Source organism: Cynocephalus volans, chromosome 9 (assembly GCF_027409185.1).
Source record: "Cynocephalus volans isolate mCynVol1 chromosome 9, mCynVol1.pri, whole genome shotgun sequence".
Classification (NCBI taxonomy): Eukaryota; Metazoa; Chordata; class Mammalia; order Dermoptera; family Cynocephalidae; genus Cynocephalus; species Cynocephalus volans.
In genome coordinates this window covers 143,328,905-143,350,338 of record NC_084468.1, presented here as the reverse complement: position 1 = coordinate 143,350,338, position 21,434 = coordinate 143,328,905, and the positions used below count along the sequence as shown (strand labels likewise).

Below are 21,434 nucleotides of genomic sequence, written 5' to 3'. Positions count from 1 at the left end.
TGGAGAGGGGATAGGGAAGTCAAGTTGAAATGCCACAAATCTGCCCATTCTTACTGAGACTCTGCCACTTTTCTGAATAAATACTATGTGGGTTGTTGCAAGCTTTTGTCAATTTTCAGAATTCTGAAAAACTTGATTTTGGCCATTTTTGCTAGTGTATTTATTATCTTTACGGAAGAGATTTCCTGATCTTTACTTTGCTGTTCTAGAGGTGCTTCTTGGATCTGAATTTGACAAACAGTGTGAGATTTTTCTCTTTCTTTTCTCCAAAATGGTTATACTTTTGTCCCCACAGATTTGAATTAGTATGGTTATTTTCTTTGAATATATTTATTGTTTCTGGACTTAAAAAATAAATCCTAGTCTATGATATGGCTATAAATCTTATCATTGAGATCACATTGATTTAATAATTATTTTTCTCGGTAAATATATAGTTAAATAATATAAAACTTAGTGGATAATTACAAGTGTGAAGAACGTAATTAGCAGTTATTTGTTTATTTTAGTAATAAGTAAGAAAAACGTTATTAGCTTTATCAGTTTAAAAAGGGTAAACTAAATTAGAACAATCATGGAAATTAAGTCACTTAATATACACATTCATATATTAAAAATAAGTATGAAAAAGCTATATAATTGAGTGACATCACACTTTTTAAAGAAAACATATTTTAAGAAAATGGTTTTCCATATTTACAGGCCTAACAATGATCATTTTGTTAATTTTAAAACTATACTTTCTTTAATCTATTTTCTTAACTCCTGAATACACCTTTTAAAAAGAGTGAAATTGTTAAAATACATTTTAAAAACAAATACCCTGTTTTATTTTATTTTATTTTACTTTTTTCCTTTAGGACTTTGGAGATGATGGATCCTTGTATATTACTAAAGTTACTACAACTCACATGGGCAATTACACCTGCTATGCAGATGGCTATGAACAGGTCTATCAGACTCACATCTTCCAAGTGAACGGTAAGAAATATAGTGCTGCTATAATCATTTTTTGCTTCACTAGATATTCAAAGAACATCATAGTTGACTAGGAAGGGAAGGCTTCAATTGTATAAGTTTTGTCAAGGCTCTAACTTTTTGAGTTTTGGGACTCAATGTAAAAACTTTTAAAATTGTAAATACACAAAATGCCAAAGTGAATTAACACTGTAAATTAGTACTCCTTTTCTCATTATGAAATATTACAGAGTAACCCATTTTAATTGGAAAATTAAAGCTTAAGAAATTTAGATTACTTTTTCAGTTTGGAATATCAACAATTATGCAAACATATAACTTTTAGAAGCTGAAAGCCATTTCAAATTTTAAATTAGATCGTCTATTTAATTAATCTTAATAATATAGAAAACTGGTTTTTGCATATAGTAAGTTTTGTACTCTTTTTTTTTTTTTTTTTTTTTTTTTGACTGGTAAGGGGATCGCAACCCTTGGCATGGGGGGCCAGCCCACAAGTTTTGTACTCTTAATGCTTAATTTGAGGGCTATGAGTGTGGACCAAATAGGCTATCATTTCTACAGTTAGAGCTTTGCTTTATTACTGATTGAATTCAAATTTTAGTTATTTACTTGAATTAATATAGGATTGCCTGTATGATTTATAAATAAGTACTGATTCATTTTCATAGTTTATCATGATATATATGTTAATCTACTCTATGATTTATAAAAAGAAAGCAGAAACTTACATGACTTTCTGTAGGAGCAGCAAGATGGCTAGTGTGAATGGCATGAATTAAGAGGAGAGTAGCAGATAATGACCTTGGAGAGGTAGCCTGTGGTCAGATCACATGGAACCCTGTGGCCCTACATAAATATTTGGATTTCCATTCTAACTGTAATGGGAAGATATCAAAGTGCCTGAAGTGGCACATTCTGATTTGTTCTAAAATAAGTAAGTAGCTACAAAACTACTTTAGTCATCTAGGTAAGTGATAATGGTGGCTTTAAAATATAGTGTTAGTGGTGGAGTTATAAAGCAGTGGCCAGATATTTAATACATTTTGAAAGTAGATTTGACATCTCATGCATGTGAGCATGAGGGTTAGAGAGTTTAAAAGATGAGCCTAAGGAATTAAGCAATTAAATATATGCTTGTGACATTTACTGAATTGAAGAAGGAGCAGAATTGAAGATCAAATGAGATTAATTTTTAAAATGTTAACTTAAATATAATTATTGATGGAAAAGTCAGGTATTCAATTGAGGAGAGTGACAGCCCAAAGTTGTATATTTAGATAATGTCACTGTGTGTAGAGTGCATTTAAAGCTATAAATCTGAGCTTGATGAGGTCACCTTAGGAATGAGTATAGATGGATATAAAGGTAGAAGACTGAGCCTTGGATCTGAAGTTAACAAGTGGAGAAGAGAAGACCGTGAATGAGACCCTGTGATGGGAAGCATGTGTGATGGAAATAAATTAAGAAAATGTAACAAGAATCTTGAAAAAATTGGGCAGTCTGCTTGACAATTGTTGATACCCAACAAATGCAGATCTAGGCCTTGGTTTCTGGTGCAGACATAGTTGGTAAGTAGACATGGGTCACATCTTTGAACTTAACTTCTAATGAAACCAGTGAAGGAGCCAGACACATTGCATATGAGTTGATGCATGTTGCTCTAAGTACCTGCAGATTTTTGGAGTCAGACTTTTGTATATAGCCATTATACCTACTGATACACAATCTTGAGGGGGCCAGACAAGTCAGTGCTGAGAATGATCCCTGGCTAGATGCTGCATGCCTGGGAAAATTGTTGTTGCAAGTCTGGCTCCCACCTCCCTTTTTGTGGTGATTGCCCTAATTGACAAGATTAATACCTTGCTTTTTTTTTTTTTTTTTTCTTTTTTTGAGAATTAGGGAGATTCTTCTCTTTAGTTATTAACTAACAGTTAATTCTGCCCGTTACCTCTTATCCTTACTCCTAGTCCTAATTCTTCCATTCTGAGTAGCAAGAGTAATAGTTCTTGGTAGTTTTTAGAGAAGTACATGGTTTATGTCCCCCTGCATAAGAATCACATAAAACCATGATCAAAAATGCAGAACTCTGGGCTTTCCTAGCACTCTCTGGAAGTTTGATTTGAAATCTGCATTTTTGACAAGCATCCCAAATAATTGTGATGCATGGTAAAGTGTGAGAATTATTCTAAATGGCTGCTCTTTGGGAGTTTTTGCTCTTCATTTATGTGTGATGCAGGTTTGCTACATAATTGACTCATTCGCCATGCTCTGGCTGGGAAACCCAGGAGGAAGACTTTGACCTGAAATGTGAGCTTTAGGGTTGCAAGATGTGCTTTGAGCATTATTGGGAAAATGCAGCTTCCCCATTTCATCTCCTATGAATGAACTGCTTACTCTCTGATATCAAGTTTTTCTGAAGATAGAATACGGGACTAAAGAAATAATGAGATCTCAGAAATGTAGTTTCCATCATCATCCTTAACATTATGAATGAATTAAGAGGAATTCAATATTAACAGTGACTGCTTGTGCCTAACTCTAATGTTTTCCCTTTTCTAGGAACAAAGATCCCTTAACCTGTATCTTACAGGTAGTAAAAGCAGTCTCTTTCTATTATGTCCTACTACATTTAAACTGCTTCAAATTCCTTGGTATAAACATTTTTAAGGACACAAGTGAGACCGTGAGAAATGTGATAGGAAGTGAAAAATTAAAATTTGCAAGTTGGTCAAATATTGCTAAAATGATGTACTAGAGAGAAAGATGTGCAATACCTTCACTCAATGCAATTTCTCAAAGAGTCTGTAAATTTTCATTTTTAAGAAATGCTTTTCATTATGTCAAGTCCATATAAAGGAATTTATGGACCACTCAGGCTTGCTAGATATTTTAAGAACAATGGCATTATCATTGCTGAGAGGGCAGATAAGATGATGGATATAATTTATGCATTAGATTTGAGTACTTCAGTATAATTATTAACTTTACAAAAACAGGTATTTTTTTTTCAAGAATTAGGGATATAACTATGGTTAATGTCATTCCAAAAAAGAATGGAAAGTGAAGAAATAAAGAACACTGGTATTGTTAACTTTCAAAAGAACATTAGATGAAAGAAAAGAAAGTTGCAGTAGCTGGATAGTGCTGTGGAGTCAAGGGGGGGATTTTATAAAAATTATACATATGATAATCATTTATACTGATATAAATAATATAGTAAAGATGAAAAACAGATCATTTACAAGAAAAGGGACAATTTCAATAACAAATTGCTTAAATTAAAAATTTGACATGATCTAATATACAAAGAGAGGGAATGGTCTTTGGAAAATGAATAGTTCATCTGTTGAAACAGGGAGTAAGACAGACTATTTGAGAAAAGATCCTTGATGTGGGAGCATGAGGAAATCCTCTCTTCATTGCTTGGATATTTTTCAGTGAATGAGAAATAACAACAGCCAAAAAGGAAGAGTTTTTGAGAGGGTTAGTGGTTGGAAGAGAAGAAGAAATGTAAATTAATTATCTTGCATGGCAGGAGGGTGATAAAAATAGCAATATGTAGTTTGTATGTTGTGGAAGAGCTTGGGATATTCTTGAGGTGATATGGAGCCATGGTTTTCCTTCAGGTGTGGTTGACAGTGAAGTGGCAGTCAAAGAAAAAAAAGTGAATTTAACCAGTGTTTTTGTTTGTCAAGTGAGTAAGTAGGAGAGAGACAGTGGTGAGGAAGTTAAGCCAGATTACAACAGTGATTATAGTAATAGAACACAGAATAAGTGAGAGATAAGGACGCAAGTGAGGCCATGAGAAATGTGATAAGAAGGGAAAAATTGAAGTTTGCAATTTGGTCAAATATCAATTAAATGATGTACTACAGAGGAAGATGTGTGATACCTTCACTCAATGCATTTTCTCAAAGAATATGTAAATTTTTGTTTATAAGCAATGCTTTTAATTAGGTCAAGTATATATAAAGGAATGTGTGGATCACTACGCTTTGCTAGGTGTTGGACAGCCCAACTGTTCTAAATCTAATTTGCCAGTGCTGGCCTTGGCCAAAAGGAGAAATGAGATATAAAATAACACTGATTCATTAAATTGTGTCATCATTTATCAAAAACTTATTCTCCTGCAATTGTGTCAACAAGGGATGACAATAAGTGCATTTCAAGTATCATTTTTAATGTTTAAGCCTATTTGAAGAAGTCAAAGAAAAGAGTACAAAATGTATTATATTTATATATCAGTAAGAGTTTATCTTCAGCTGTTGTAATGGAGACTCAAAATAACAGGAGTTCAAAGAAGATACAGGTGTGTTTTTCTTAGGTGTAAAAGAAGCCCAAATGGGGTGGCTTGGGGATGGTGTCTGGCTATGACAAAGGCGACTGCGAGGCTAATGTCACAAATCCTGCTCACAGTGCCAATGGTCTAGCTCATAATCCTGTTCGTGACGCCAATTGTAAAGCTAGGCAACCACGCTAGTTGTCGCGGCTCGTTTACCTGCTGGTAATCCTGCACCAACTGGGCCGATTGTTGAGCTAAGGCTGGGTCTGGAGCTCCCAGACCTCTCAAGCCCATTCACATACTGGGTCACAAAGCCTTCACATGCCAGGCTTGGTCACCAGACCCCTCCATGCCAGGCTGGGTCACCAGACTCCTTCACACAGGTCTCTAAGCTAGACAACCAGCCACACAGTCCTTGGAAGCTGCAGGTCTGGAAAAAACATGGCCACGCAGGGTGGGCACCCAAGGCAGTAAAAATCAGTCAAAATGGCACCACCTTGCAGGTGCAGGTTCTCCACCCACACAATGTTTTCTGAACCGCCCCTAAAAAGGCCCCAAGACAAGGGGAGCATGACCAAATTGGTCCATTTTCCCAAGAGATGGCAACTTGATAATGTCATCAATATTATAAGCTTCCCCTATTATGATTAGCACATGGTTTCCACTCTTATTGTCATGCTATGTTTTCAAAATGGCTGTGGCATTTTTGTACACATTTCAAGAAGGAAAAAAGAAGGTGAAAGGGAAAAATGGCACCTGAAACATGAGAAAGCACTTTTAAAAGAACTTTAATGAAAGCAACAACAAGAACTCCCATTGACCCTCCCTACATGTAAAGAGATTGCAAAGTATATTTCTTTGGCCTTGGTGTGTTGCAACCCATAACAATATAAAGGTTTAATTAATTAGAAGGAAGAGAGGATTAATTATTGGATAGGTAACTAGCCATCTTTATGACAAAAGTTTCTGGTATGTCAAAACATTTTGTAAAACAGTAATAGAATAATGACACTTTATCATAATATATCTAGAAAAGATAGGACTAGTTACAAAACAGTAGCCCTAAATTGATTTGTTCTACTTCCCTTTTTTGAAATCTCTTTCTCCTTTGGTTTTATGGTGTTTTGTATGTGGTATAACAATCTTAAACATAGGTTTTGTGTATAAACAAATATAACTAACTTGGGAACACTCAATTGTTATAGGACAATTAGAAAAGAATAGTTGGGAATGAGGAGTAACACTGGAAAAATGCAATGAAAAGGCAAGAAAATGCAAATTAGCTAGCCAAATAGCACATTTATGGACCCAACAAACCTCTAAAACTAATTTTCCATTTTTCATCCACTTTCAGAACATGTTAAAAAGAGCTTTAGAAAATCAAATCAGATTTTCATGTGGAAATTATAATATTTATCTTAACAATTTGTCAATTAAAAATGAAATATATCATTAATTATCATAGCAATCCCTGAAAATACCACACGTTATTAGAATTTGTGAAAGGGTGTTTTTGAAGTGCAAAGTCTATTTAAATATCCCACGGTGCAAGTCAAATAAAAGTCTATGAATAGCCCTGTTTCTTTTCAAACAATGCAAAATTAGATTATTGAAATATGAGAGTGCTTCTGTGTCCTTGTCTGAAGAAACATTATGTATAAATCAAAGGAGCTTGACTCTACCAGTGGAATTCATTTCATGCTTTTCTTTTTCTTTTTACATAAAGCAAATCGCCTTCAGATCTTAAGCTTATGATACAGAATGTCTGAAATGTTTTAAAGTCATCAATGTTTACACTACCCTCTAGGCAGAAAGCTTGTCCATATTCACAACAGATCTATACCTATGCTGTTATTTCTCTGTCATTCAAATTATTTAAGCCCTCATAAATAATATTGAATGGACTTTTTCTTCCTATTCATGTCAAAAACTTTGCATAAAATGATTGTTGGCTTTATACGATGTCTATATAGAACACCCCTATTTTTCTGCTTCAAAGTCTGGAACATCTAAAAGAAAGACCCAAGAGCCAGACATACAGACGTCAAAGCATCAACTTCATTACTGACAAAGCTATTTAGAGAAAGAGAGTCAAATCTGGGGCAACAATGGGCTTCTTACTTGCATCGTAGACTTGAACTACCTCATCCAGTCACAGGCAACACTGGAATCTCTGGAGAGCTTTCCCTCCTAAACTTTCTGCATGGCTAAAGTGCAGAGAATAAAACCTTTCTGCAAGCAGAGAGATTCAGAAAGCAGAAAGTAAGACGTCTCCTTCCTCCTTCTCTCCTCCTCTCACTTTGAGTTAAGAAAGGATGAGAGAGTGAAAAGCTTTGATTGTTATTCTGAATCAGTGATTCTCAAAGTACAGTTCATGGACCAGCAATGTCAGCAACTTCTTTTCGATGCAAATTATCAGGGCTTACCCACACCTACTGAATTGAGGCTCTGAGTGTCTGGTAGAGCAACTTGTGTTTTATTTATTTATTTGTTTATTTATTTATATATTTTTATTTTATTTTTTTTATTTTTAAAATTTTATTTTGTCGATATACATTGTGGCTGATTATTGCTCCCCATCACCAAAACCTCCCTCCCTTCTCCCTCCCCCCCCAACAATGTCCTTTCTGTTTGCTTGTTGTATTAACTTCAAGTAATTGTGGTTGTTATATCTTCTCCCCCCCCCCAGTTTTGTGTGTGTGTGTGTGTGTGTGTGTGTGTGTGTGTGAATTTATATATTAATTTTTAGCTCCCACCAATAAGTGAGAACATGTGGTATTTCTCTTTCTGTGCCTGACTTGTTTCACTTAATATAATTCTCTCGAGGTCCATCCGTGTTGTTGCAAATGGCAGTATTTCATTCGTTTTTATAGCTGAGTAGTATTCCATTGTGTAGATGTACCACATTTTCTGTATCCACTCATCTGATGATGGGCATTTGGGCTGGTTCCAACTCTTGGCTATTGTAAAGAGTGCTGCGATGAACATTGGGGAACAGGTATACCTTCGACTTGACGATTTCCATTCCTCTGGGTATATTCCCAACAGTGGGATAGCTGGGTCGTATGGTAGATCTATCTGCAATTGTTTGAGGAACCTCCATACCATTTTGTGTTTTAATTAACCTGCCAGGTGATTTTGATGGTAAAGTTTGAGAATTACTGTTCTAGCACTTTACCTCCTTAGAAAAATGACAAGTAGGAATATGTGTTCCCTCCTCATATTCTCCAGCTTTTTAAAAATTCTTTAAATTTGTACTTGAAACTAAGCTTACAGTGGTCTAGGGGAGTGGCTCTCCCTTAGGGGTGATATCAGCCATGTGTCCTTTCTGTCTTCTCCCTCATGAGGCCCTGCAGCAGACAGTATTCATGTCTTGCTCCATACCCCACCCAGGCCACCTCAGCTGTAGTGGATGTCCCATGACAGCTTCCTCCTGCAACAGCCTGTCCCTCTGCCACTCTTCCTTAAGATTTTATTTGGCACAAGAAGCTTTATCAGCTGCATTCAAGGCAGCCCACATGAGCCAGGGATTTCATGCTTCCAGGGACAGTCCTCAACCAATGAGGGACACAAGTCAGTGGTAAGCAACACAGCTTCCCGCTCATTAATGGGGGGGTTCCAAGGTGCATTCTGCATCATTTTTAGAGGGTCCACAATGGAATGGAGTCCTTTTTGCTCATAGTGATAATATGCTATTAATCTCATGTATACACCTGTTCTTTTTTCTTTTACTTTTGTTGTTATTGTTTTTCTTTACTCTGTTTTACTTTCCCACTCTCACTTGTGCCTCCTAGGATCACTTCCCAAATCTACTGTTTGAACCTGAGTTCTTTTCTCAAAACTGCTTTTGGAGAAACTCATACTTAAGAAAGTCCTCACTTGTGTAACTATTCCTTCTCTTTTGTTGCACCTCCTGAGAGCTACTGATGGGCACTACATGTTTATTTCCAGAAGGCTTCAAAACATGATAAAACAGTATATTGATTTATTAACTCCAAGGTCTGAAAATTCTCTCTCTACAGTGTTTCTGTGCTCAAAATTTAATATACAAATATTACAATTATTAAAATCTCAGAGAGAAATAAAACTTAAAATATTAAAATTTCAATGTAAGTTAAAGGAACTCTCATACATTGTTGGTGGGACTGCAAAATAGTGCAGCCTCTATGGAAAATGGTATGGAGGTTCCTCAAACAATTGCAGATAGATCTACCATACGACCCAGCTATCCCACTGTTGGGAATATACCCAGAGGAATGGAAATCATCAAGTCGAAGGTATACCTGTTCCCCAATGTTCATCGCAGCACTCTTTACAATAGCCAAGAGTTGGAACCAGCCCAAATGCCCATCATCAGATGAGTGGATACGGAAAATGTGGTACATCTACACAATGGAATACTACTCAGCTATAAAAAAGAATGAAATACTGCCATTTGCAACAACATGGATGGACCTCGAGAGAATTATATTAAGTGAAACAAGTCAGGCACAGAAAGAGAAATACCACATGTTCTCACTTATTGGTGGGAGCTAAAAATTAATATATAAATTCACACACACACACACACACACACACACACACACACACACACACACACACACACAAACAAACGGGGGGGGGGAGAAGATATAACAACCACAACTACTTGAAGTTGATATGACAAGCAAACAGAAAGGACATTGTTGGGGGAGGGGGGAGGGAGAAGGGAGGGAGGGAGGTTTTGGTGATGGGGAGCAATAATCAGCCACAATGTATATCGACAAAATAAAAAAAAAAAAAAATTTCAATGTTAGTAATTCAAAGTAATTAATATCCCAAATTCTGTCCTCCTGTCCCTGTAATTTAAAGTCTGAAGAAAGTCAAAAAGGTAAAATTACATGTAACGTCAAAGAATCAAATACATTTCTAATTCCATATTTTGTTCTCCTTCAGTGACAGAGGTCCTTGAACATTTTTGGCTATGGGATATTTAAAACATCTGTATCCTGGGCTTATTCTCACTGGGTTTAAGCATACCATTTTGCTCTTTGTTTTTAAATGGTCACATCTCTTCTTTATTCATATTTGCTTGTACACTGCATTCTGATGGATTGCATAACTCTTAGAATTCTATCTTACCTTCACTATTGACTTATTAGCTACACCTCTTCATTTAATCTTGTTGAGTGTAGCTCTAAGCTATGTTTACAATATGAAACAACTCATTGCCATGTATTTTCAAATAATACTTTACTACTTCATGTAGAAAATAAAAACCTTAAAATGGCATACTTTGAGCTCCCCTTTTTATCCTTAAATGACACACTATGCTGTTTTATTTTTGCTTTAAATAGTTAAATATCTTTCAAAGAGATTTTTAAAACAAAACTAGAAAATGAGACTTTTGTATTTGCCATTTCTGAGCCTCTTTAATATAAATATGAATTTCTGAATATTCCTTTACTCTAATAAACATCCTTTAACAATTTGCATTTCAGGTCTGCTCCTGACACATTTTCTCAGCCTTTGACTATAGGTATTTTTATTTTTGCCTCATTAAAAAAATATTTCTGTTGGATATTGAATTTTAGGTAGACATTTTTTGGTTTTTGTTTGTCTTTCAACACTTTACAGATGTTCTTTTGTCTTCTGACTTGCCTTGTTTCTAATGAAGAGTCTGCTGTATTTCTAGGCTGTTTTTTTTTTTTTTTAAGTTTCTCTTGCTGCTTTTAAGACTTTTCTGTTTATCCTTAGATTTTCTCCTTTCCTCTCTCTCTTTCCAACCTTTCTGCTTCTTGTACTTCAGTTTAGATAGTTTCTATTCATCTATTTCAAGGTCACAACTATGTATATATATATTTTTCCCACATGTCTAATTTGCTTCTAAGGTCTATCAGAGATTTGTTTGTTTTAATTTATTTCAGATATTGTGTTTTTCAAGTATAGAGGTTCCATTTTTAAAAATAATTTCCATTTCATCCTTCATTGTGTTTATGTTTTCCTTTAAATCTTTGAACTTATTTATACTGACTATTTTAATATTCTTTTTTGCTAATTTCATCATCCGTGAAATTTTTTGTCTATGTTGGCTGATATTTTCCTGGCACATGAGTCACATTTTCCTGCTCTTTCTCATATCTATTAACTTTTATTATTGAGTGCTGAACATTGTTGACAGTGTACAATTTCTGGATTCCTCTAAGTGTTGAGTTCTGTTTTGGCATTAATTTATTTTTGTATTGGCTTTATCTTTTTGATACTTTAAAATACATAAACAAAACAACTCCATTTAAGTATGTATAGAGTAGCTTTTACACTAGGGTTTGTTTCACCATCTTTCTAAGATGTATTATTTCTGGGGTTTCCATGAGGTGCTTTATAAAGTCTTTCCAATCTGGTTTTTCAATTAAATCTCTCCACTTTGTTTAATCTAACTCATATGTCACCAAAACCTGTACAAATCTTGTAGCCTTTAAACTTATAGCCCCCTGGTTGTAATTGTTTCTCTAGTCATTGAATTTTGCCTGACTTTGTAGAGTTTCATTCTACACATTGAACCAAAGTTTCAACAGACCCCTGTTAAAATTCCTGTAGTTCTCTTTCTGTATATTTCACTCCTTTCTGATACTCCACAACAAATTCCAGCTGCCAGCTTTCCCTGAATTTCAATCTCTTTTATCCTTAGCTCAGTGAGACCCTTTAGTTCTCTCTTTCTCCATCAATACCAATTAAATGTCTCCAGGCAGAAAGCTGAGGCAATTAAACAGCTCATATAATTCTTTTTCTTTTTTCTCTTCTTTCAGGGATTACAGTTCTGTGCTACTGGTTTTCCAGTGTTTCGTAGCAGTCATTTTATATGTTTTACTTATCTATGGCAGAGGGCTTGGATGTTATAAGTTTTCCATCCAGGCTTTATCTGCAGTATAAATCATGCTTAAGGGTCTTAGAAGTTGCATTAGTTAAAGGTTAGTTTTCTCATGACCCTCATCTGTAAAAAGCTTTGAAAGATTGTAGACATGGCTAATATTGCCAGCATCAGCTTTGGAAATTTGAGTAATACCTGTTTTGCTCACAGAGTCTGGTACTCAATTCTGCAAAAAACCATAGCAGATACTCAGTAATACATGAAGGGAGGAGAGCGACTCCCTTCCCCCAAAATGTCATTTCTGGCTTTGCCAATGTATGGATATTTTTACACAAAGTGAAACTTATTCTTCATTGGTCATAATTCCTCATGAATAGGTTAATTTTGTAACTATGTGTTGAGAAAAGACTATTTGTTTTCTACCAAATAATTCTTTATAGTTTTTTTTTTTGGTAATAGAAGCTCAACATTAGCCAGCCTTATGGCCACCTACCTAAAGACTACCTTTTCCAAAAATCCTTGAAGTTTTGTCCCGTAAAAAAATTTTGGCCAATGGATTGTGAAGGTAACTAATCCATTTAACATCTGGATCATGTCCCTGAAAAAGAAAAGCTATGTGTCTTCTCTTCCTCTTTTTCTTCGTTCTGTTTGTTAGAAAATTGGTATGATGGTGATAGCTGGGAGGCTTCTTTTCATTTTGGAAAAGGAAAGTCATATTTTGAAGATGGCAGAAGAAAAAGACAGAAGTAGCCTGGGTGTGGTAGACTGAATCAAGTCTTTCCAAAAGATATCCACATCCTAATTCCAGAATCATGCGAATGTTACCTTATAAGACAAAGGAGATTTGCATATGTTAATAAATTAAGGCTTTTGAGATGAGGTGATTATCCAGGGGGGTCTAAATGTAATTCTAAGGGTTCTTATTAGATGGAGGCAAGAAGGTAAAAGAAGGAAGTAGGATATGTGATGACAGAACCAAGAGGTTGGGTAATTTGATGAACGTGTCATAAGCCAACAAACACAGGTATCTCCAAGAAGCTAGAAGATGAAAAGACATGAATTTTTCCCTAGAGCCTCTAACACAAACCAATCCTGCCAGCTCCTTGTCTTTAGTTCAGTGAAACTGATTTTGGACTCCTGCCCTCCAGAATGAAAGAGAGTAAATATGTGTTGCTTTCTGACCCAAACCTTTTTTTTTTCCTCATCATTTCTCTTTTTCTTGTCCTGTGGTATCTGTTACAATCAGAGATATGAAAATATTACATCTGTCTGCCAAAACCATTCACAGTTCGAACATATATTTTCTACTCTCTGCTTAGTGATTTGGCTAATCTCATTCAGGGGCTGTTCTTCCATGAAAAAACATCTAACCTAAGCCCAGATATGATCCATTGTTTTCTTTCCTAGCTCCCTTTTAGAATGTTTCATCTTGGCTATGTCTTCCCTCAGAGTCTTAATTCCACAGATTTACTCATCGTGTGTCCCTAGGTCCAGAGGATAGCTTCATGCACATGTGCAATAACTGTCACTCTAAAGTACATTCAGGATGCCATGAGAGTTTTATACTGCTCTTCTATGTCTTTCTTCCACAATTTTGTCCACAATTTGTATAAATACTTGATAGAGCTCTCTGAAATATTAGAGCTTTTCCCCAATTATTCTTACTTTTGTGTATCCTCAACTTCACATTTATGAGATCAAGTCATGTCCATCCTCTGCTTAAAATCCTATTGCGATTCCCAATGTCTCTCACATCAGAGGCCGGGTTTTGAATTCCCTACAAATCCATAAATGTTCTGACTTCCCAGTTTCCTTTGTATCTTCCTACCCTACTACTTTCCCACTTGCAGAAAGGAAATTCCAATCCAGCTGCACTCAACACTCACTTCCTTCTGGACCTTAAACATAACAAGCATTTGCATTTGTCTGTTTCTGTTGCCCATAAAAGACACTTCGCCAGATCTCCACAAGGCTCAGTTCTAAACTCTTTCAACTCTTGGCTTAAATGTCGCTTTCTCAATGAAACCTAAGCAGACTACACAATTTAAAATTACAACTACCTCCACCCATATTCACATACTTGCAGTTCCTCTCAACTTTCTCTATTTATCCATACCACTATTACCTCCTAACAAACATCATATATCCTGGTGTGCTACTTATACGCCTTTTTTTCTTTATATTTTAACATCTTTGAAATAGGGATACATTCTACTGTACTGTTTTAAAAAGAAAAACAAAGTGTCTATTAAACTGGCAGCATTTTTTTCTTTGTTAGTGGTATATAAATAATAGCATCTTGGATTTAATTAAATAAGGTTAATCACTTACTTAATATATTGGTAGATTATTTTTGATGTACCTTCACTGGAGATTTCCTCTCTCTTTCTCTCTCTTTCTTACATAGAACAGTGCCTTGCATGTAGTTATTACTTAAATATTTTCTGAATGAATGCACATGAGGAGATACATAGATGTTTCCCACTAGTTCCTGGTTCTGGATACCTTTGAAGATTCACTCTTCAAAGTGAAAAAGCAGAAGATTCCTGTTCCCTGAAATTTTCCACTGTCCTCTGCTGTCAGATTGCTGGGCCATACCTACCGTTTTATTAATTAATCAACTAAAACATTTCCTGATTTTTTAATGATATCTTTCTTAAAAGAGGTTCGACCTTGGAGCCACTCCATGATGTGTTTGTGTATGTGTGTATGTGTGTGTGCTGGACTTCAAAATCTATTTTTCCTATATATATCTGACTACTTTGTCCTCTAAAATGTCCTCTTAAGTAAAACTTACTCCAGCTTAATCAGTCGTTCTTCCTTTATTTTGTTTTGATTTTCTGCTTTCATGTTCTGATAGAAAATTAAAGTATATATTTTCAGACCACTTCAGTTTTTACTTGATATCCCGAGCAAACCTAGTTCTTAGAAACAGTAAAGGAATGGAACTTTAATTGCTGTCTTAGGCTTTAAGTTCACAATGCTTTCATTGAGTTGTTTCTCGACCTAACCCTTAAAATTTATTTCTGTAAAATAAGATACTTTTTCATGGTATAACTGTTTGGAATGTTCCTTGGCTAAAGTGACACATCCTTGGTGATGGCCATCACAACTTCCATGATGTAATTCTGGAATTTAGTAGCCACATGGGATCAGAGTTTGAATGTGAAGAAATTTTTATGGCACCTGTGACTTTTTACTATGTATGTTTTCCTTAATAAAATACATAGTTTTGGTTTGGATGAAGACATATTGTAGAGTGTATTCCCCCCTTACCCGTGTTTTTGCTTTCTGTGGTTTCAGTTACCACAGTCAACTGCAGTACAAAAATTTAAATGGAAAATTTCAGAAATGAACAAGTGATAAGTTTTAAGTTGCACCATGTTCTGAATAGTGTGATGAAATCTCACGCCATCCCACTGTGTCCCGCTTGGGATGTGAAAACATCACTTTTTCCTGTGTATCCACACTATATACGCTACCTGCCCATTAGTCACATAGTAGCTGTCTCAGTTCTCAGATCCACTGTCATAGTATCACAGTGCTTGTGTTGAGGTAACCCTTACTTTACTTAATAAAGTAGTTTAATAAAGTAATACTTTATCACAGGTATTTATGTAAAAGAAAAAAATACAGTAGATACAGAGTTCAGTACTATCTTTGTTTTCAGGCATCCATTGTGGGTCATGGAAGTTATCCCCTAAAGGTAAGGTGGACTACAGTAGATCTCTGCAGTCTAAAGCCATGCCCAGAGCTTAAATAACAAAACCAGAGTATTTGTTAGTACATAGTACTGGCCTGGTGCTTAAGAGACTTTTAACAAACCTCTCTTTACAGGAAACTAGCTCTGCAAAATCATTCATATTTAACTAAATGTAGTTAATGGAATTTGGGTAGTCACTTTAGTACTGCCTACCTAGGGTTGCTACTAACAATTTAAAGCAATAACCTATACTTTGTGTTTTAAAGCAAGCACTAATGGAAATTAGCTGCCTGGGCATTAGAAAAACAAAGGAAAGCAACAACAACAACAATAACAACAAACCTTTCTAAAGACCTGATTAAGAAACATACCAAAAGTCACTTACAGATACCTAGAAAGGACATATCCCTGCCTCTCCTTGATTAAAATACCGGATCAAACTGCATCTGTGTGATTCAAAGCTGAACTATGACAGCCTGAACATAGAGTGACCTACTTCCTAAGGTGTATATTTGTTAGGCACAGTCTGTCTGCATAAGCACACCTATTCACTTATGGATAGAAATCACCCAATGGAATAAAATTTAATTAGCCTGTATTTATTAAAGCTTAAGTTCTAAAGCCACCTGCTGAGTCTATAGCATTTAGAAGCTAACTTCCCTACTATAAAAAAGATCAGCTCAAAGATGTCTATTATTAGAACTAAGTTATCCACTGAATCCATTTCAAAAGCTTTGATTCCTTCTAGTGTTACTGTGTCAACCACACTTTGCTCTGTAAGTTTCTCAAGGTTTCTCCAAAGCCTTAGATGTTGGGCATTTAGGAGATCAGTAAATAACATCACTCTCTTTTCTTCCTGATCCTGTCTTCAGAACCAATTAAGAGAAATATGCAGTAGTGGGTCATATAAAGGACAAAATACCATCTGCATTATGGATAAAGCTCCTTAGAGAACATGGTTGAGATATATGGCAAGTATAGATTCCAGAATTTACCAAGTCATGGGCATTGCTGGACAACCGTAGACTTCAGCACACAGAGACAGAGCCAACAGCACTTATCTCAGATTGTCAAGAAGGCAGAGCAGAATGCATCCTCTTTGCAGTTAGATCCAAAATGTGAGAAAAGATGACCTGCGTATGCTCAGTCTTTTTCAAAACACACCAAGCAGATAGATGCCTCTTCCCTTCCCTCACTTTGAGGACTTAGTAAAGGCTAAGGAGAGAAACAGTCTCTACACAAATTACAGAAGTGTGTACAGTCTTTTGTTAATAGGAGCAAATCTCTCAGGTAGATGACTCATTCTCTAATAATATTATTTTGTATTCACCTGTGATTGACTTAGACTTAAATTCATTTAGCCAAAATTCTTTTATGTAAGTAAGTGAATGTACTAAATCTTATTTTTGATATTACAAAATCATTTTCTACATAAAAATGTATCTACACACATATGTTCCAACTAGCATGGCATGTTTTACTGGACTAGTTTACACCGGTCGATAGGAATGATATTTCATAGATTACTTCTGTGTAAACAAGAACTGGGTAATGTTACAAAACACTCGTGAGGTGGCCAGCACTTAAAGAACAGTATAATGACTAATTAATGTAATGACACTTGTAAAACAAGAGAGTTGAAAGAAGGTTAATGTGATAATGAGGCTTATTTGATCTTAAAGATTTAGCATGGGGGCACTCTCCAGATAGCTTAATTAGATTTTAAGCACCTTTTGCAATTTACATGTGTACTTCTTAATCCATATGTTCTAAAAATACATTTTCCTTCATTTAAATTCATGAATTTATCTAATCTCTTTTCCTGTGTTGTTTCATTGTTATAGTAGTCATCCCTTATCTGTGGGGAATATGTTTCAAGACCCCCAGTGGATGCCTGAAACCGCAGATAATGCCATATCCATAAGCACTTTTTTTGATACATACATACCTATGATAAAGTTTAATTTATAAGTTAGGCACTGTAAGAGATTAACAACAATAACTAATAATAAAATAAAACAATACCAAAACAATCAATCCGTTAACCTAACAGGCAGCTAAGTGACTAAGGAGTGGGCAGCGTATATAGTGAGGATAAGCCAAACGAAGGAATGATTCACGTCCTGGGTGGGACTGAGCACGATGGTGGCAGATTCCATCATGCTACTCAGAACAGGGCACAATTTAAAACATGAATTATTTCTGGAATTTTCCATGTAATATTTTCAGACCATGGTTGACTATGGGTAACTGAAATAATGGAAAGTGAAACCATAGACAGGGGGGGATTACTGTATTGGTGATGGTGTTTTCTTGAATTTTTCATTTATTGTGTATAACTTATGATTATTTCTTTCATATTATGTTTGCATTGTAGTTCAATTTAAAATATTATGATGAATTTTTAAAGTTCAAAACAATACCTTAGTCTAATTCAGGCAGTTATGACATGTTATGATTGGACTTATCTAACAGATATTCATGTCATCTATCACACTTTATTGTACCATATAATTTATCAGTAAGTTTGCTTTTATTCTTTGATACCTGTGTCATTTTAAACTTGACCAAATGGAAGGAACATTTTAGAAATTAATTTAACAGTGAAACAGAACACCATTTGTAGTAGTAGTAATCCAGTCAATAATATGCTGCCTTTTGGTGCCCTGGGAAAACATAGAATGTATTTCCATGTTCTATATATAGGCTTTATTTGTCCTCCAGATTAATACATTTTTTTATGCTTTTACTATTCTTATTACAATTCATTTACATAATTTTTACTACTCACTTTTTACCTGAGATCTCACAATATCTAGGAATTTTTCAATGCAGTTTACCCTTATGGCACATTAAGTATTAAAGTAATCAAGACACAAGTACTGGCGTGTGTATTTCTTTCACTTTCTCTGGCCAAAGTCAGATTGGTTTTCAAAGTCCCAGCTCATGTTCCATGTTTTCCGTGAAGATGCCAATTGTTGTGAAAATAGAATAATTTAATCAGGCCCCCTCGCCTTAGGTCCAGTTGGGGGTGGTGTGGCACATTCTTTGTAAGGAAATTCTGTGTGTGTGGGTGGAGTTAGTGTGCATGGGCAGCACTGCCACCTTGGCTGGTGTCTGCCTTGGGCGTCTGCTGACACGGCCATCCTCTCCAACCTATGGCTCCAAGGACCTTTTTGCTGGTTACCTAGCTCATAGACCTGCACATGAGGGGTCTGGTGACCCAGCCTGGTGCGTGAAGGGTTTGTGACCCAGTCTGGACAAAGGGCTTGGGGGGGTCTGTGAGCTTCAGATCTAGCCCTAGCTCAACAATTGGCATAGTTGGCAGGATTACAGGCAAGTAACAGAGCTCAACAATTGGAGTTGTCGGCAGGATTCTGACATTAGCCTAGCTTGACAATTGGCATAGTCTGTGACAGGATTCTGAGCAGGTACAGGAGCCAAAAGCCCTTGGAAAGAGAAAATGTGGCTACTTTTGAACATGTTGTACCCTGTGGCCACTTTCCTGTTGACCGGGATCTGGTTGCTGCATACTGTACTGCAAGGCAGCATAGACCAAGTCCTACAATGCAAAACCCCTTGGGAGGGGGAGGAAATGTGGCTGTCCTTGAGCATGAGTTGCCCAGTGGCCATTTTTCTGCTGACCAGAGCCTGGCTGCTGCTCACTATGCTGCAAACTGATTGAGATTTTTGGCATAAAGCAGAGCTGTTGGAAGCGTGGACAAATGTCCTGGAGCATGATGTGCAGTGACTGGCCACTCTTGCTTCTCCCTCTAGGAAGGATGACAAACCCAGTGGTGAGTTGGGGGAGACTGTGTGTTTCCTGGAACAACCTGCTCATTAAAGTGAAGCATGAGCAGCCTGTGGGACCAAATGGAAAACCAGTGGGCAATCCACAGGTGACCCAGTTCACCACTTATGTCCAATATACCCGGGCTGAACTGGTTGACCTGCAGAGACAGAAAAGCAGCAGAAACAGGGAGAACCCCTGGCTACTGCAGCTATGGGACCAAGGGGTAGATGGTGTAACGTGCTCTGGAGATGATGTAGTAAACACATGCCACGTTTGTCCAAAGTCAGAAAGCTCAGAGGATGCCACTTAAACCCGATGGCTGGCTGGGTTCCATATAAACCTGAGTAAGCAGATGGCTCAATGGGTGCCATATAAACCTGGGGAAAGAGTGACTGAGTGAATGTAGTGGTTTGAACTGTAGGCGAATGCTACAGAACTGCCTGAGACTGTGACTGAATAGCTGGTGTAAGCCATGCTGATTCAAGTAATTCAGGAGCCAGGGATGGGGCAGCTAGATGCTAATAGCCAAGACAATGGAAAGGCCCTTAAGTTTGGAAAGGTGCCCCACCCATCACAGGCCCTGAGGCCTAGGAGAACTGAGTTTCTCTGGTGGACAGACCTGGGGCACTGCAGCCTTTGGCAAACTGTTCCCTTCATCCCAGCCGCTCCGGGTAGAGCAATCCTGCCTCAGTACCTCCAAAGAAAAAAAGCCGGAAACCTTGGTGGCATTCACGTTGTGTTAAGTTTGCAGGCCAGCAGTATGTGAGAGCAGTGGAGGCATGGCAGCCTCCACCTAGATTTCGGAAGATGTATGAAAAAACTGGGGACTCAGGCAGAAACCTGCTGCAGGGGTGGAGCTGCTGCAGAGTTCATCTATGGAGTGAGGTGGAGCAGAAAAGTGGGGTCAGAGCCCCCAGAGAGAACCCCCACTGAGGAAATGTCTAGTGGAGTCAGGATGGCAAGACTGCTACCAGGAGCCCAGAACTGTAGGGCTGCAGGCAGTGTGCAGCACCAGCTTGGAAAAGCTACAGGCACCAGGGCAGCTCAATGGGCTGCACTTGGCAGAGCTGTAGGAGGGAGGTTGCCCAACGCTTTAGGGGTCCAGGTGCCCCAGTGTGCTTAACATTTGCCCTGTTTGTGTTTTGGATTTGTTTGGGGCCTGTTTTTCCTTTCTGTTCCTCCCTTCTGGAATGGGAATGTGTATCCAATGTCTGTCCCACTGTAACTTGGAAGTTGATAAGTTTGTTTTTGACTCTTTATAGGTTCACAACTGGAAGAAGTTTTGCCTTTAGTCTCAGATGAGACTTTGGACTTTTGAGTTGGTGCTGCAACAAGCTAAAGACTTTTGGGACTGGGATGGAATGTGTAATATATGAATGTAAAGGTCATTTATACTCGCTAAGGGAACATCACAGAAGATTCTGAATGTGTAGATTGTATGGCGAGGGACCCTGAATAGGTGGATTGTTGGGAAAATAGAATAATTTAATCAGCCCCCCTGCTTAGGTCTTGTTGGGGTTGATGCAGTGCATACTTTGTGAGCAAATCATGCGTGTGTGGGTGGAGTTAGTGCACATGGGCAGCACCGCCACGCTGGCTGGCGTCTGCTTCGGATGTCTGCCTGTGTGGCCACGCTCTCCAACCTACATTTTGCTGGGTTACCTAAATCATAGACTTGCATGTGAGGGGTCTGGTTACCCCATCTGGTGTGTAAAGGGTTTGTGACCCAGTCTGGACAATGGGCATGGTGGGTCTGTGAGCTTCAGACCCAGCCCTAGCTCGACACCAATGAATACTGCAGCTCACAGTAATCCCTTCCACTTCAGACATC

General features: G+C 37.1%; 1 protein-coding gene across 3 annotated transcripts in view; it reads left to right on the top strand.

Annotated features, from left to right (window-relative positions):
• Window positions 1-21,434, top strand: part of FSTL5 (follistatin like 5) — a 733,912-nt gene that overhangs the window by 522,379 nt on the left and 190,099 nt on the right. For all 3 annotated transcript variants that reach the window (XM_063108449.1, XM_063108448.1, XM_063108446.1), the window contains exon 7: window positions 861-981. In XM_063108449.1, the coding sequence (XP_062964519.1) occupies window positions 861-981 (121 nt within the window). The remainder of the gene's footprint in view (window positions 1-860; window positions 982-21,434) is intronic.